Source organism: Ascochyta rabiei, chromosome 11 (assembly GCF_004011695.2).
Source record: "Ascochyta rabiei chromosome 11, complete sequence".
NCBI classification, from domain to species: Eukaryota; Fungi; Ascomycota; class Dothideomycetes; order Pleosporales; family Didymellaceae; genus Ascochyta; species Ascochyta rabiei.
In genome coordinates, this window is record NC_082415.1 from 717130 (window position 1) to 732239 (window position 15110).

At 37.7% G+C, this 15110-nt stretch overlaps 1 protein-coding gene across 1 annotated transcript, besides 22 other annotated features; it reads left to right on the plus strand.

The window, feature by feature from the left end:
- Positions 1–206: part of a mobile genetic element that runs on past the window's edge.
- Positions 207–731: a dispersed repeat.
- Positions 732–797: 66 nt separating this feature from the next.
- Positions 798–954: a mobile genetic element.
- Positions 955–1095: 141 nt separating this feature from the next.
- Positions 1096–1514: a mobile genetic element.
- Positions 1151–1186: a tandem repeat.
- A 535-nt stretch (positions 1515–2049) lies between the features above and the next one.
- Positions 2050–2248: a dispersed repeat.
- Positions 2249–2457: 209 nt separating this feature from the next.
- Positions 2458–3682: a mobile genetic element.
- A 115-nt stretch (positions 3683–3797) lies between these two features.
- Positions 3798–4001: a dispersed repeat.
- Positions 3882–4220: a dispersed repeat.
- A 7-nt stretch (positions 4221–4227) lies between these two features.
- Positions 4228–4373: a repeat region (potential rRNA).
- Positions 4331–4791: a dispersed repeat.
- Positions 4419–4449: a tandem repeat.
- A 2374-nt stretch (positions 4792–7165) lies between the features above and the next one.
- On the plus strand, positions 7166–7387 carry EKO05_0006814 (uncharacterized protein; the record flags this gene model as incomplete). Its single annotated transcript, XM_059636892.1, has 1 exon — positions 7166–7387. The coding sequence occupies one exon, from the start codon at positions 7166–7168 to the stop codon at positions 7385–7387; it is 222 nt and encodes a 73-aa protein (XP_059492875.1).
- Positions 7388–7705: 318 nt separating this feature from the next.
- Positions 7706–9788: a mobile genetic element.
- Positions 9789–11655: a mobile genetic element.
- Positions 11654–11716: a mobile genetic element.
- Positions 11717–11933: 217 nt separating this feature from the next.
- Positions 11934–12040: a tandem repeat.
- Positions 12041–12042: 2 nt separating this feature from the next.
- Positions 12043–12070: a tandem repeat.
- Positions 12071–12319: 249 nt separating this feature from the next.
- Positions 12320–14450: a mobile genetic element.
- Positions 12729–12798: a tandem repeat.
- Positions 12968–12999: a tandem repeat.
- Positions 13451–13542: a mobile genetic element.
- Positions 14451–14684: 234 nt separating the features above from the next.
- Positions 14685–15069: a mobile genetic element.
- Positions 15070–15110: the final 41 nt, after the last annotated feature.

A 15110-nucleotide genomic window follows, 5' to 3' on the forward strand; every position in this document is an offset into this window, starting at 1 on the left:
ACACCTTCTTAAAGAAAACAGGCGCCCTTTAGCTTATTCCTCTAATAACACCTATTTTCTGTTAGGGATACAACAGTAAACCTGCAGAAACTATTATATATTAAGTAGAGTTTTACCTTAAAATTAACTTATAATTTAAGTATACTAGCGCCTATGTTATAAACAATTATAGATCTTTTTACCTAATCCTTAGATTTAGGTAGAGGGCTATTTATAACCCTACTATTTCCTAGCAAAACTGCTCTATTACCTTTGCAGACAAGTATTATTTACAGCACTGTAAATTAACTACTTAAACCCCTGCCCTACTTTACAAAGGTTCCCTGCTAGATACTAAGCCCCTACTACTATTAAAACCTAGTTCTAGCAACTACTACAAAAGACAATCTACTTAACCTAAATCTATACTTCCTAGATTACCTTATGCTTATATAGCATAAAAGACATATAATATCTATATTATATTAGCTTCTACAGCAAGGCTATATAGGAAACGTACTAATTACTCTCTTATCTTACTATAAAGACTTTAAGCTATAACTGCTAGACGCGCTTTAGCAGATACTAATTTTAACAAATTCTTCTAACTAAGCTAGGACCTGCCCCTTTCTAACTTACTTACCCCTAAAAAACTAAAGGAATACACTAACTTTATTCTAACATTTAATAGGGAAGCTGCTAAAACTCTCTCTAACTACAGTAACTTTAACTATAAAATAAAGCTTAAACTAGGTACAAACCCTCCTAATTATTGCCTTTAACCTTTCTCTAGATAGCAAATAGAAGCTATTAAACACTACATTAAGGAAAACAAGGCATAAGGATTTATTAAATGCTGCAACTCCCCTGCTTAAAATAACCTACTTATTGTTGCTAAACCTTGAGGGGGCCTGCAAGTCTGTGTGGATTACTAGGAGCTTAACAACGCTACTATTAAGGACTAATATCCTATTCTATTTTTCTGTAAAACTATAGCATAACTTAACTAGGTAACTATATTCTTAAAATTTAATATTATCTACGCCTTTTATAGAATTTAGATAAAGCCTAGCTTAAAATAGCTTATAGCATTCTTTATATAGAAAGGTACATACTAGTATAAAGTTATGCCCTTTAGACTATATAATACCCTAGCAACTTTTTAGCAGGCAATTAATAACTTATTATTTAAATATCTTAATTAATTCTGCACAGTATATTTAGATAACATCTTAGTCTTTTCTAACTCCTTAGCTAAACACAAGGAATATATTAAGAAATTTCTTAGCAGACTTAAAGATTAAGGATTTTACGTAGATCTAAAGAAATCTAAATTCTATAAGAAACGTATTAAGTTCTTAGGTATAATTATTACTAACAACAGCATACAAATAGACCCTAACAAAATTAAAGCTATTTAAGATTAGGAGATGCCTAAAACAGTACCTAACATTCTCTCCTTTCTAGGTTTTACTAGATTTTATTAACATTCTATTAAAGGGTACTTGTTAATTGCTCTTCCCTTAACACAAGCTGTTAAATCTACTGTTGTTTCTAGACCTTCTAAGAAAGATCTCTTAGTAATCTAATGTTCTGTCTAGTACTAAGACTTTAAGCCTACTTAGGCCTATAAAGACGCCTTTTATGCCTTAAAAAGCACCTTCTAACTAGATATTATACTCTAACACTTTAATCCTATACAGCTAGTTGTTATCTGTACTAATTACTCTAGCTAGGCTATAGGAGGAATTATAAAGCAACAGAATTAAAAAGGTAACCTATAACCTATTATATTCTTCTTAAAAAAACACTTATCTATAGAATGTAATTATAACATCTATAATATAGAACTTATAGCTATTATTTAAGCCTTTAAAGAATAGGAACTAGAACTTATAGGCTCCCCTTATATAATATAGGTAATAATAGATTATAAGAACCTAGAAACCTTTATAAAGACTAAGAAGCTTAACTAAAGCTAAGCTTAATAGTTACTGTTTCTCTCTTAGTTTAATTTTAAAATAATATACGCACCTAGACCTATAAATAGCAAAGCAGATACGTTAAGCTAACGTCCTTAGGACATCTCTAGAGATAAATAAGACATATAGTTATTAGACACACACTAAATTATCCTAGGACTACGTAACCTAGACCTAGGAGTTACGCCTATAATATAAGCTACTCTGTAAGCTCTCTCCCTTACTACTAGCAGACAACCTAAATTTATCTTACTAGAAGTTAGGCAATAATAACGTTCTACGCTACTTAGACACCCTTAGCAGAGCCTAATAACTTAGAAGATAACTTTAACCTAATAGACAACATTTATAGGATATTACTACTAGATTTACTACTATATCTAGAAGATCCCTAATCTACTAAAGATATACTTACTAATATATATATAACTAATACAGCTATACAGAAAATCTTTTCTACTTTAGATAAAAACAACTATAAACTAAGCTCCTAGTTCTGCAAAAACAGCTACTACATCTCCCTAGCTAACTGTCACACTATTAGTAAAGGCTCCTCTAGATGCCTGTTTCTAGATAAGACTTAGCTCTATATACCCCCTAACGCACAATTACAACACTAGATATTTAACTTATACTATAACTATAAGATTATAGGCTATAAAGGTCCTAAAGCTACTTTATATCTAATAATTAGGCGCTACTATTAGCCTAGTATACCTTAGTCTATTAAAAAATATTACTAAGCTTATATAGTGTGTAAATATATAAGGCCTTCCTAGGAAGCCTATAACAGTTTCCTTAAACCCCTACTAATCCCTAACGCTAGGTAGTTAGATATCTCTGTAGACTACATTTAAGATTTACTAGCTTTATCTCTTAATAGCTAATTATACACAAACCTGCTTATTATAGTAGATTATCTTACTAAGCAGTAACACTTCTTCCTGTTAGTTAGCTGCTCTTTAAAGGAATTTGCTTACTACTTTATAGAAAATTTTTACCTCTATAGACTTCTACGTACTATTATATCTAATCAAGGTACTTCCTTTATAAACAAATTCTAGAAACGTGTTTACAAACGCCTTTAAATCTTAGCTAAGCTATTAACTTCTTATTACCTATAAACTAATAGTTAAACTAAATAAGCTAATTAAAGCCTTAAAATCTATTTACAAAAGTACGTTAACTACATATAAAATAATTAGGCTTTATAGCTATATCTTACTAGGTTTTAAGCTAATAACACTATTAATATGTCTACTAGACTTATACCTTTCTTTGCAGATCTTAGGTATTATCCTTATAGCAGTATACACCCTAGTAAAGACTATACCTAAATAGAACTATTATTAAAAAAAGCTAAAGACTAAATCTTGTATACTAATAAGTTACTCTACACCTACGCTAACCTTCTAGAATATCTAAAGATTTAGCTTACCTAGGCATAATAAGAACAATAAGCCTAAGCTAATATTTATTGCTAACAGACTCTAAAATACGTAGTTAGTAACCTAGTTTAGGTTTCTACACGTAACTAGAATACTACCTAGCCTTTAAAAAAAACTAGACTATAAGTATGCTAGGCTATACTTAGTTACTTATGTTATACATAACAGAGCTGCATATAAACTAGACCTGCCTACAGATATAATATTAAAAGGCATATTTCTAGTATTTTACCCTAACTTGCTCTAGGAAACAAGCTAAAACAATCTACTAGATTAAGCACTACCTAAACTAACACCTGTAGAGGTTACTAACAACTAGGGTTTAGTCTCTTAAGAATAGTATGTTAACTTATTCCTTAATTACAGAAAGCAACGTAGTATATAGAAATACCTTGTTAAATAGTCTAATAACCCTAAACCTACCTAGGAACCTACTAAGTAACATCTTAACTACTATAATGCGTTCTTGTTTTACTATAATAATCCTAACAAACTAGTTCTACCAGCACTCTAAATACTAATAGACTAGAAGCCTCACCTAGAAGACACCTTTAACAACAGCTAGTTTAGCAATCTTAATTAATCTAGTTAAAACAAGATAGGCTAACAAAAGCAGATATATTACTTAATAGAATATTAGGCTGCTTTTAACAGGCTCCTTTATAGGTTAAAAACACACCTAAAGACACGCTAAATATAATCTAGACCTACTTAAGCTTACCCTTAGGCTGCTACAGTTTAGTAATTAACTATTAAAAAAGGTTAACCTTAAAGTTAAGGATAAATCTAGCTCTAACAAATTAATAAATCTCTTTATACTACTCTCTTATATAAGCTCTAAATAGAAAGAGGTACAATTTTTACGTTACAGGGTTTATGCAGTAGAAAAAATCTTAGAGGTTATTTTTTTATATAAGGATTTAGAGAAACCTATATAACACTACTAAAGGCATATACCTTAATTACACTCTAACTACTAATAGGTTCTTATATAGGATTTCTATATCTCCTTTTCCTTTATTTTTCTTTTACTCTTACTTAAAAAACTGTTAGTATTAGACTCTTACAGTTACTTATACACAGACTTTAGCTTAAGAGACTTTACTATTTATAAGGAGGGGCATGTGTTAGGACTTCTGCTAAGGTAAGATAGTAACCTACTAGTATGTGTTATAACCTACTAGCAGATTCTATTAAACCTAGTAGAACCTTCCTTTACTTACCTTTACTTTTACTTAGAGAGAGCACAGGCCTTACTACTATAAGTAGGCCTCTCTCTCTCTGCCCTCTTGTAGCTCGCTGTCTGCTATTTTGTTCACTCCTCTTTTGAATCTATCAGTTCACCAGATCGCTACTTTTATGCTTGTGAAGTCTGCCTTACAGCTATACAGCAGATTAGGTCTCTGCCCTATTAACTCGTACTGATTGCGACGAAGAAAGCCTTTCCCTATCATCTCACAACATAACAAAAAGACATACACCAAACCCACACCCAAGCCAGCAGACACAACAAGCCTTTAACCTCAATTTCCCAAAAACTCAAGCATGCACAACACACCTCCACAACCAACAGACACACATTTACGCACGACTTTCCAGCCCTAACTACAAACCTACTTGAACGCATCAGCATCCCCACCGGAAACCAAGAACCTTTCCTAGCCCTTCCCTAGCCGGGTCTAGTTCAGTCTAGCACAGGCATGCACGTTAATGAGGCTGTACGCTAGGATTAAACTGTTCCACGCATATCCGTTTGTTAGTCTGATTATGTAATCTAATCCTTTACTTTAACAGCATATCTAGGCTATTGCTCTAGTGCTTGCAGCGACACGTATAAAAAGAGATCGTAGTGTAGAGCTAGCGCCGGGGGCGTGTGTGTGTGTAATCACGACGCCGCACCACCGGCAGTACCACTACCCATCGCCCATCATTAATCATTCCGTGGTTAGCGATCGTTCGCAGTACAGCGAGGGTTCGATCGCGCATGCATGCATGCATGTGTGTTGTGTGTGCCTTGCTCCCCTTGTACGTTAATCGTAGTTGTTGGTAATGAGGTGGAGCTTTGATGATGAGAGACAGGTTTGATGTAAGTGTTCTTTGCACAGTTGCTAGCTTCAAATCCGTTGCTACATAGACGAAGTCGGGTGGAGCGTGCTCACATGCTTGATCGCCGGTGGCAATTCCAGAGAGTCTCTTAGCAGCAATAGGTCAATTGAGGGCTTGGATTGGGGCCGGACAAGCAACAACATATTCTCCTGTCCGCTCTGACGTCTTTCGCAATGTTTTTCTGGTTCGGATGCTTTGGGACGACTCATCGGTTGTTGAGCTTCGAAAATTTGGTTTGGTCCAGGCTACCCAAACCTGGTAACCACCAAACCTACCGCTTCGAGTATCACCCAAGGTTCAGCAGTATTGGCTCCCATATTGCCTATTCTTAGCGAGCTGCGACATTAAATATGACCTGCACCGCCCTACACCTCCTGCACTGCTGCACTGGTATTTGGCCCCCTCCAAGCACTTCTATACCACAGCTTAGACAACGATAATTCACATCCGCCTTGCGATCTTAACGAGACTATTCAGTCTTTCAATATGACGTCAGCCACAGGACATCCCTTTCGATTTCTAGATCTACCTGCAGAACTACGTTGCCGCGTGTACGAATATATCGAATTCTCTAGTACTTGGCACACCCTAGACAGAACACAAGCCCTTATCAAAACGAGAGACTGGCCAATTCCTCCTAAAGCCCAGGTCTACGACTCTCGTGTGACCCTTATTCGACCACACACTCCACTTGCGATCGATATCCTAGTAACTTGTTACCTCATTAACAAGGAGGCCCGTCCAATTCTTAAACGCAAGGTAGAGCACTGCAGAGCTCAGCCTGTACGATATCTTGTAGATTACAGTGCAGCATGGGCAATTGTTGCAGGTTCGAGTGCTTTGAGAAGCTGCCTCGGTGTAGCGGACTGGTGGCCCTTTAGAAGACGCGAAAATCGAGCGGTTAGGTCCTTTCTTCAGACTTGCGCCCTTGCCCTCTCTCGAACGCGTCAAACACAGGACGAAACTCGGAACGGAACACAGGATGAAACCCGGAACGATACACAGGACGGAAAACTGAATGGAACACAGAACGGCTCTCGAGGCATACGAACTATCGAAATAACGATAACCCACAAAAGCGGTATTGTGTATGGCAGGGAGCTCATGGACACCATGATATGGCTTAGTGCGCTTGATTACTACAGTCCAAATCGACTAGTATTCATATACAAGTCTCCGCTTCCCGAAATATCAACGCTCCCCACTACGCAGATGATCGATTCCAATGTCTTTGAGGAGCATTTACTACAAATCATTCCGAGAGAACCAGGTAATATTGATCAGGCTAGCCCAGGGGTTTTCGTGAGGCCACTTAGAGAAGAAGCTTATGGAACGCATGTAGCGGGCTTGGAGTTTTACTAGAGGCCGGCAAAGGCAGCAATGTCTTTTTGGATATGGGATCAAGGTCTATACGTTGTATGGGTTCTTTTCACATAGTTGGTCATCAAGTTAAGAATCACACCAAATTTCAATTCCCATGATGATAATAAAAAAAGTCAAAACGCCAACCCCCCGGGCCCCCCCCCCTCCTCACAAACCCTCCACGCACCGCATTCTCTCCGCCACGATGGCGGCGTGGACCGCGTTTCCTACCCAACTATTGTTAGCGCAAATGATAATAAGGTTGTCCCGTCCACCACAGCGCAATAGATGACACTTATGCATAGGCTATCTTATGCTAACATAAATCAATGCGCGCCTCAATGCGCGCTCGGTCGCAAGGCCCCCCCCCCTGGCCATCATGGCCTGGGCAGCCGCCCGAGCTACCTCCTCGGCGGCGAAGAGCTCGGCGGCGAGCTCGACGAGGCGCACACGGCCAGAATACCGGCTCGACCTATGAATCACGTGACGTTAGCGCAAATGCTTGAATAGTACTACAACGTTACAGTTGGAGCATAGGCCAAGCGAAAACGTGTGATCTCGATGACCGCAGCGGCTGTCGAGGTTGACCGTATCGAGAGTGTGGGCCTTGCTGGTCTGCCAATGTTGAAGTTTGTGAGCGATGGAGGCATGATGAAATAATTCGGAACATCGTTATTCGAATTTGTGTGGACCGTGTGTGTTGTATCAAGGAGATTCAGGCCGAAGCGGAGAGTTGAGCTTTGGAAATCGCCGTATTTATCGTGCCTTGTTGGAGCAGTGTGGAACCCGGTCGCGAGGATATAGAGAGATCGCTTCGTAACGGCGGTGTACCGTGTCCGTGCGCGTGATGCCCGGATTCGCGTGACGCCCCACCAACACCAAATACACTAATCTTTAACGTATTACAACACAACTAATATAGATCTAATTTAATTAGTAATAGAAGTAATTAAATCCTTAAGACTAGGAGAGGATTTTTTGTATAATAAAGTTGTAGCTAGGTTTAGTGTTAATAGATTAACGTTAGCTTAGAGACACTAAGGCCTTTAGGTATTACATGCAACTAAGATTATTAAATAATAATAACTTAACCTATAATAAGAGATAGAGCTAGTAAAGTATATAGAATTACTTACTAGCTGTTACTTACCTTCTATATAAGAGATAATATAGAATTTTATATTACTACTAGCCTAAAAACTAGTCTCTAAAAGCTAGGTTACGTGTTTTATTAATAAGTACTCTATCTATCTTATCTTACGTTACTTAACTAAGATAGATTACTAGTGTTATAACGCTAATTCCTATAATAAATATAAGCTCTATTTTAACCTACTACAGCATAAGATTACTAAATACTCTATAAAGCCTTACTATATATATAATATAGATAGGAAGGGCGTTATAATTAGATAGACTACTAGAATAAAATATATATTTAGCAAATGTATATAGATAAAGGGAAAGGTTAAAGCATCTACTTGAGATAGTAACTAGGATTAGTAGACGCTTGTAGTGTGTGTGTGTACTAATAGATTAGTATTACTACCTAGGCTTATCTACACGTCTAAGAAGAGTAACATTAAATTAGACTAGGTAGCTAAAATTAAGCTAAGGGTACACTTAGTAAAAGTTACCTTATCTCTCTTAAGATAGTTAAATAATAAGATTAGGCTTACGTAGCTAGAGTGGGTGTTTAATTACTATACTAAGGAGAAAGCTTAGAGGAAGTAGAGGTTATTAATACTAGATAGCTATAGATCCTATATAACAATAGACTTTATTAATTACTATAATAATAATAAGATACTTCTAGCTATGTTACCTTCTTACTTAACCTAGACACTCTAGCTACTTAATATAGTGCTGTTTAAGCCTCTATTAATAGTATACTTAAAAGCTATTATAATAGAGATCTATAAGTCTTAAAACTATATATATATTAAGAAAGTAGACTTTTTTTAGCTCTTCTATTAGGTGTAGATCTCTAGCTTTACTAAAAAGCTAATACTTAAGTCCTTTAAAGTAACAGGTATCTATCTACTTAATCCTAATATTATGCTTAATTACTTTGCTAAAACACTACTAGAGAGCTTAGAGAGCTTAGATTTAGATACTACGTTATCTTCTATTTATAGTAATAAAGACTAGCTTAAAATAGAAATATTATTATAGAGGGTTGCTAGAGATAAGAGTAGGTATAACGCTAAAAAGATAAGATAATTAATCTACTATATCTTAGTTAAGGCCTTACTCCTCTAATATAAGATAGATAGCTTTAAAAAGACCCTTAAAAAGTAGAAGAAGTATAAGAAGAAGAATAAAGCCTTAAATATATAGTAGTAAAAGAAGTACTACAGTAGTGCTATTTTCTAGTTACTAAGAAAGATTAAAGAAGTACGCTTCTATAAAAGGATAAGAAAGTAAGAAGAGAAGGAGGAAGTACTTAGAAAAGTAACTAATAAGGATCTAGCAGCTGCTAAGAAGCTAGTTAAGGAGATAGAGAAGGAGAAGAAGCGTATAGTAAGAGAGGCAGCTAAGAAGAAGTATAAGAAGGAAAAGGCTAATATAGCAAATTAGAAGGCTAAACAGAAGGCTAAAAAGTAGTATTAATAATAAGAGCTTAATACTATAAAAGCTATATAATTACCTTAAAAGAGTAAAAAGAAAGCTTTATAAGTAACCTAGCTAAAAAAGTATTAAAAATATACTCTTAGGGATAATATTAGTAGACGTAGTCCCCTATTACTGCCTCTAGCTGCCCTAACTATTTCTACCTGCAGTAGCTGTAATATTACACTTCTAAGTAAATATAAATAGGCTAAATTAATTATAAGTATTACTTTACTACTCTACTATAAATTCTTATAATAATAGCTATTATAGGTGGCTATATAACCTTATCTCTATATAACGTATTTAACAGGTAAGTCGGCTACACAGGCGAGTTGGCCACTCTACTAAGACCACACCAACATTCTACCTTATAACGCAATGACTTAACAACAACATAAACCTACGCCCTTAAAAGAGGCTGTAATACAGCTTGCGCTCTAGGCACTTAAATAAGACGCAAACCTTACTATATAACGCGCTGCAGCTATATACAACGCGCCTTACAGCACACTACATAATTAATACACAGGACAACCTGCACAAGCTAATTATATGCTAAGTTAACAGAATATAGATTAGACTAAGAAGGATGTAATTGCTAAGTACATTCTTAAGCTAGATGTACAAGGATTTGCCCCTTAGCTAGCTGCTATAGCTAATATAGCTAATTCTTTACATACTAAGCACAATATAGGCCATGTTAGCATAAACTAGCCTAATATATTTATTAAGCGCTGCCCTAACCTTAAAGTAAAGTTTAATTGTAAGTACAACTATAAGAGAGCCCTCTATAAGGATCTAGAGATTATATAAGGCTGGTTTAGGCTTATAGCAAATGTTAAAGCTAAGTATAGCATCTAGAATAATAACATGTACAACTTTAATAAGACAGGCTTTATAATAGGCTAGATATCCGCAGGAGTAGTTATTACAGGTTTAGAGCGTTAAGGACGGCTAAAGGCAGTGCAGCAGGGTAATTAAGAGTAGACAACGGTTATATAGGGCATTAATGGCACAGGGTAGGCTATTCTACCATTTATTATCTTTAAAGGCTGCAACTACCTCTCTACCTAGTACAAAGAGGATGATCTGCCCTATAATTGGGTTATTAGAGTCTCTAAGAACAGATAGACTACTAACAAGCTTGGTCTAGACTGGTTAAAGCACTTTAATGCCTATATAAAGACGCGCACCTAAGGAGTACACTAGCTACTCCTTATTAATAGCTACAAGAGCCACAACTCCCTTAACTTCTAACAATACTGTAAGGAAGTAAATATTATTATACTGTATATGCCTCTGCACTTATCTTACCTCTTATAACTACTAGATGTAGGTTATTTTACCCCTCTAAAGAAGGTATATAGGCACTAAGCTAAGAATCTTATATATAACTATATTACTTATATTACTAAAACTAAGTTCCTATTATACTTTATAGGCGCCTATAAGGAGACATTTACTTCTAGCAATATCTAAGGAGGCTTCTAAGGCGCTAGAATAGTCCCCTTTAACCTAGAACGGGTTATAATAGGTCTTAATGTCCGCCTACGTACCCTACCGCTACCTACTATAGAAGATAAGCTCTAGCAGTCCCAGACCCTAAGCACTACCCTGCAATTAGTGTTGTAATTAACGCTGGTTTAAGAGAGGATTTAAAGGCATACAAGCAGCTTACTAACTTTAATAGTTAAGGCCTTTAAAAAGCTTGCTAAAGGCGCAGCTATAGTAGCGCATAAGCTAGTGTTAGCTTAAAGGGAGATTACTAGGCTTTAAGCAGTAAATAAGGCTGCTACGCAACGTAGATTGCATAAAAGAAAGCAGTTACAGCAGGAGAGAGTCCTAACAGCTAAGGAAGGCCTTTAATTAACTACTCTAACTAAGTTTAGGGCGTATAGTAATAGTAAGAAGGTAAGGAAGTAAGTATGTGTTAAAGGAGGTAAGGTAACCTAAAGACGCTGTAAAAAGTGCTACAATATAGGGCATAACTTGCGCACGTGTAAAAAGCCTAAAGAAGGTGTTACTAAATAATATTATATACTGTACTACTATAAATAATGCCAATGTAGGCTAATGCAAGCCATAATAGGGTAGAATGTTGGTGTGGTCTTGGCAGAGTGGCCGACTCGCCTGTGTGGCCGACTCACCTGTTGAATACGTTAAGCGTTAAGGCAGTTAGTGGGGCGTCACGCGAATCTGGGCATCACGCGCACGGACACGGTAGCGAAGAACGTTTAATGCGATAATATCAAACACTCGTACAATAGGCTGCTATGAGCCGCTTCCAGTGTTTGCACCTTGAGACAGAGCAACTTAGAAGGCAACTACGATAGACAGTATACTAACATTTGTGGTAGCAGCGGCAGCGGTGTCGTGCCTATAAGTTAGTTGTTAGCTTGTATCTTACTTGCAGTCGGTTTAGAGATGCTTAGGATCAACCTGCTGTTGTTGTTGTTGTTGTTGTTGTTGTTGCTGCTGCTGTTGCTGCTGTTGCTGCTGTTGCTGTTGCTGTTGCTGTTGCTGTTGCTGTTGCTGTTGCTGCTGCTGCTGTGGTGGTGGTGGTTGTGGTGGTGGTGGCAGCGGTCTTGAATTGCTCGTGATACAGATCAGGAGAAGAGACGGCGCAGAAGTATTATGTCAACGATATGCTAGGCTCTTTCCACATACTTCCACGTGGGTATCTGACATAGCGCGTGCTCTTTCCGATCAGCAATTATAGGATAGCAAGTCTATCCCAACGCAGCACTCCAACGCTAATCCAAGTAGGTCATCGCGTTTGAGAATACCATTAGTGTCACACAAAAAGTGACCAGCCGGCTAATCTCTACCATGTCCGTGCGCGTGATGCACGGATTCGCGTAATGCACGCCAGCACCAAATCACACTAAAACAGGGTGAGGCTATTGAGCCACCCACAACAGCTATTATCACAAGAAACTAAGGTGTAGTAGTAATTAATTGCTTGCGAAAAAGATGTACTATTTAAATTTTGCTGGTAGTCTGACGTTGCGGCTACGTGTTGTAGTTTTGGGTGGAGGAGATAGGGGCCGCGCCGCAGGACTACTATCACTAACATTACTATTTTAACCACATTTTTAACGCTTTTTTGGCTAGGTTGCTTATAAAGCTTTTCTCTTCCCCTTTTAGGACAGTTATGTAGCTTTTGCAGTGTTGCGCTCTTGTTATTAATGTTGCTTTTTAGCCTGCTGTTCGGCTTTTTGGATTGCTGCCTCAGCCTTCTCCTTCTCTCGCACCTCCTTGGCCACCTCTCTCGCCACACGCTTCTCCTCCTTCTCCTTCTCCTTAACAAGCTTCTTGGCGGCTGCTACTTCCTTACTAGTCGCTTTTCTAAGCCTCTCCTCTCTCTCCTCTTGTTGTTTTATCCTTTTACAGAAGCGTACTTCTCTTACTTTTAAAGGAGACTAAAACACAGCACTACTATAGTATTCCTTCTGTTATTATAGATCTAAGGTTTTGTTCTTCTTCTTATGCTTCTTCTACGTCTTTAACGTCTTTTTAAGGCCATCTACCTCGTGTTAGAGGAGTAAGGCTTTGACTGAGATGTGGTGGATCAATTGTCCCATCTTTTTAGCGTTACTGCTGCCCTAATCTTTAGCAACACGCCGCAACAACAACTCTATTTTAAGCCAATCTTTGTTACTGTAAACAGAGGATAAGCTCTTATCTAAATCTGAGGTCTCTAGTGTTTTGACAAAGTAGTAGAGGATAATGTTAGGTTTAAGTAGTTCTATACCTGTTGCCTTAAAGGACTTAAGTATTAGCTTTTCTGTAAAGCTACTTACCTACACCTGCCAGAATAGTTAAAAGAAGTCTGCTCTTGTAATTAATAACTTATTTTAAGACTTATAGATCCACGTTATAAGTGCTTTTAAGTATGCTGTTAATAGAGGTTTAAACAGCACTATATTAAGTGGTTAAAGCGTCTAAGTTAAGTAAGGAGGTAACACAGCTAGGAGTATCCTGTTGTTGTTACAATAGTTAATAAAATCCATTGTGACGTGTGATCTATAGCCATCTAAGATCAATAGCCACTATTAGCTTTGTGCCTTGTCCTTGGTGTAGCGATCAAACACCTGTTTAAGCTAGGCAAGGCCTATATCCCCATTTGACCACCCTAAGGCAGATAATGTAACCATCACAGAGTGTACCCCTAGTTTGATTTCGGCTACCCAGCCTGATTTGATAGTGTTTTTAGAGGACTTGTAGATAAGGCCTGGCAGCACTACTAATCTATTAGCACATACATATGCTATAAGCGTCTACTAATCCTAATTACTATCTTAGATAGATGATTTAACCTCTCCCTTTATCTATATACGCTTGCTAAAGACGTGTTTTATTCTACCTATAACTCTAATTATAAAGCCCTTCTTATCTATATTGTATGTGTAGCAACTCTTAATAGAGTATTTAGAGATTTTGTGCTGCAGTAGTTTGAAATAGAGCTTGTATTTATTGTAGGAATCCGCATTGTAACGTTGGCGATCCATCCTGGTTGAGTAACGCGAGATGAGATAGATAGAGTACTTGTTAATAAAGCGCGTAACCCAGCTCTTAGAGACTAGATTTTAGGCTATTAGTAACGCAAAATTCTGGATTATCTCTTATGTAGGTAGTAAGTGACAGGTAGTAAGCAATTCTATGTACTTTACAAGCTCTATCTCCTGTTATAGCGTTAACTGTTGCTGGTTAATGTTCTTATTAATAGGAGCTGCGCAAATAGCTTAGTGCCTTTACAACAATGTAGATCTTATAACACTGTGTTTTTTTGCAACTGCTATATACGTGAATTGTTTGCCTAGCTTTAGAGCATCTATCTCTGCAAGGGCAGCCTCTATTGACATTGTGGCGTTGAGTTGTAGTATTGAGGAGATTGGTGTATTTTGGTGATCGCGTGCATCACGCGAATCCGTGCATCACGCGCACGGACATGGTAATTATGCGGATTGCCTGATATATATCCAATGCCATACACCCCCGTGCCCTTTTAGCACGTGAACTGCTAGCATTAGATCCTCCTACCTCCCAGGTTACCGTGAACTGCGCACGCGAGCTCCTAGGTGTATTAGTAGCAAGGGATCAGAATAGTAATATAGGATTATTAGCGTAATCTATAGTGTATGCTGTACGTGCTGAACGCTCGCTTGTAGTCACCTATCGCAGGTAGAATCTATACGAAATAAAAGCTCTACTTCAATCTACTGTAGTCAAATCACTGAGTACTCTATTGAGAGTCGCTACACATACAATATGGATGAGAAGAGCTTCATAATTGGAGTGGCGGGTAGATCAAAACAGGTGTTCAGCAGAAGGAATTAGGAGAAGGGGGAGGTCAAAACAATTCTCCAAGATGGTCATAGAGAGTGGACTACACTCCTGGCATATACTTATGCCGATGAGAGTGCTCTGCCACCGAGCCTCATCTATCCAGCCGCTGGAGAGGACGTACAATCGAGCTGGGTTAAGAGTATAGAGCCAGGAAAGCACTCAGTTTGCTTTATTACGTCACCCTCTGGATAGACAAATGACGAAGTTGGCCTTGCCTGGCTTAAGCAACTCAAGGGAAAGGAGCGGAAGGGTCAAATCGCGACTTGAA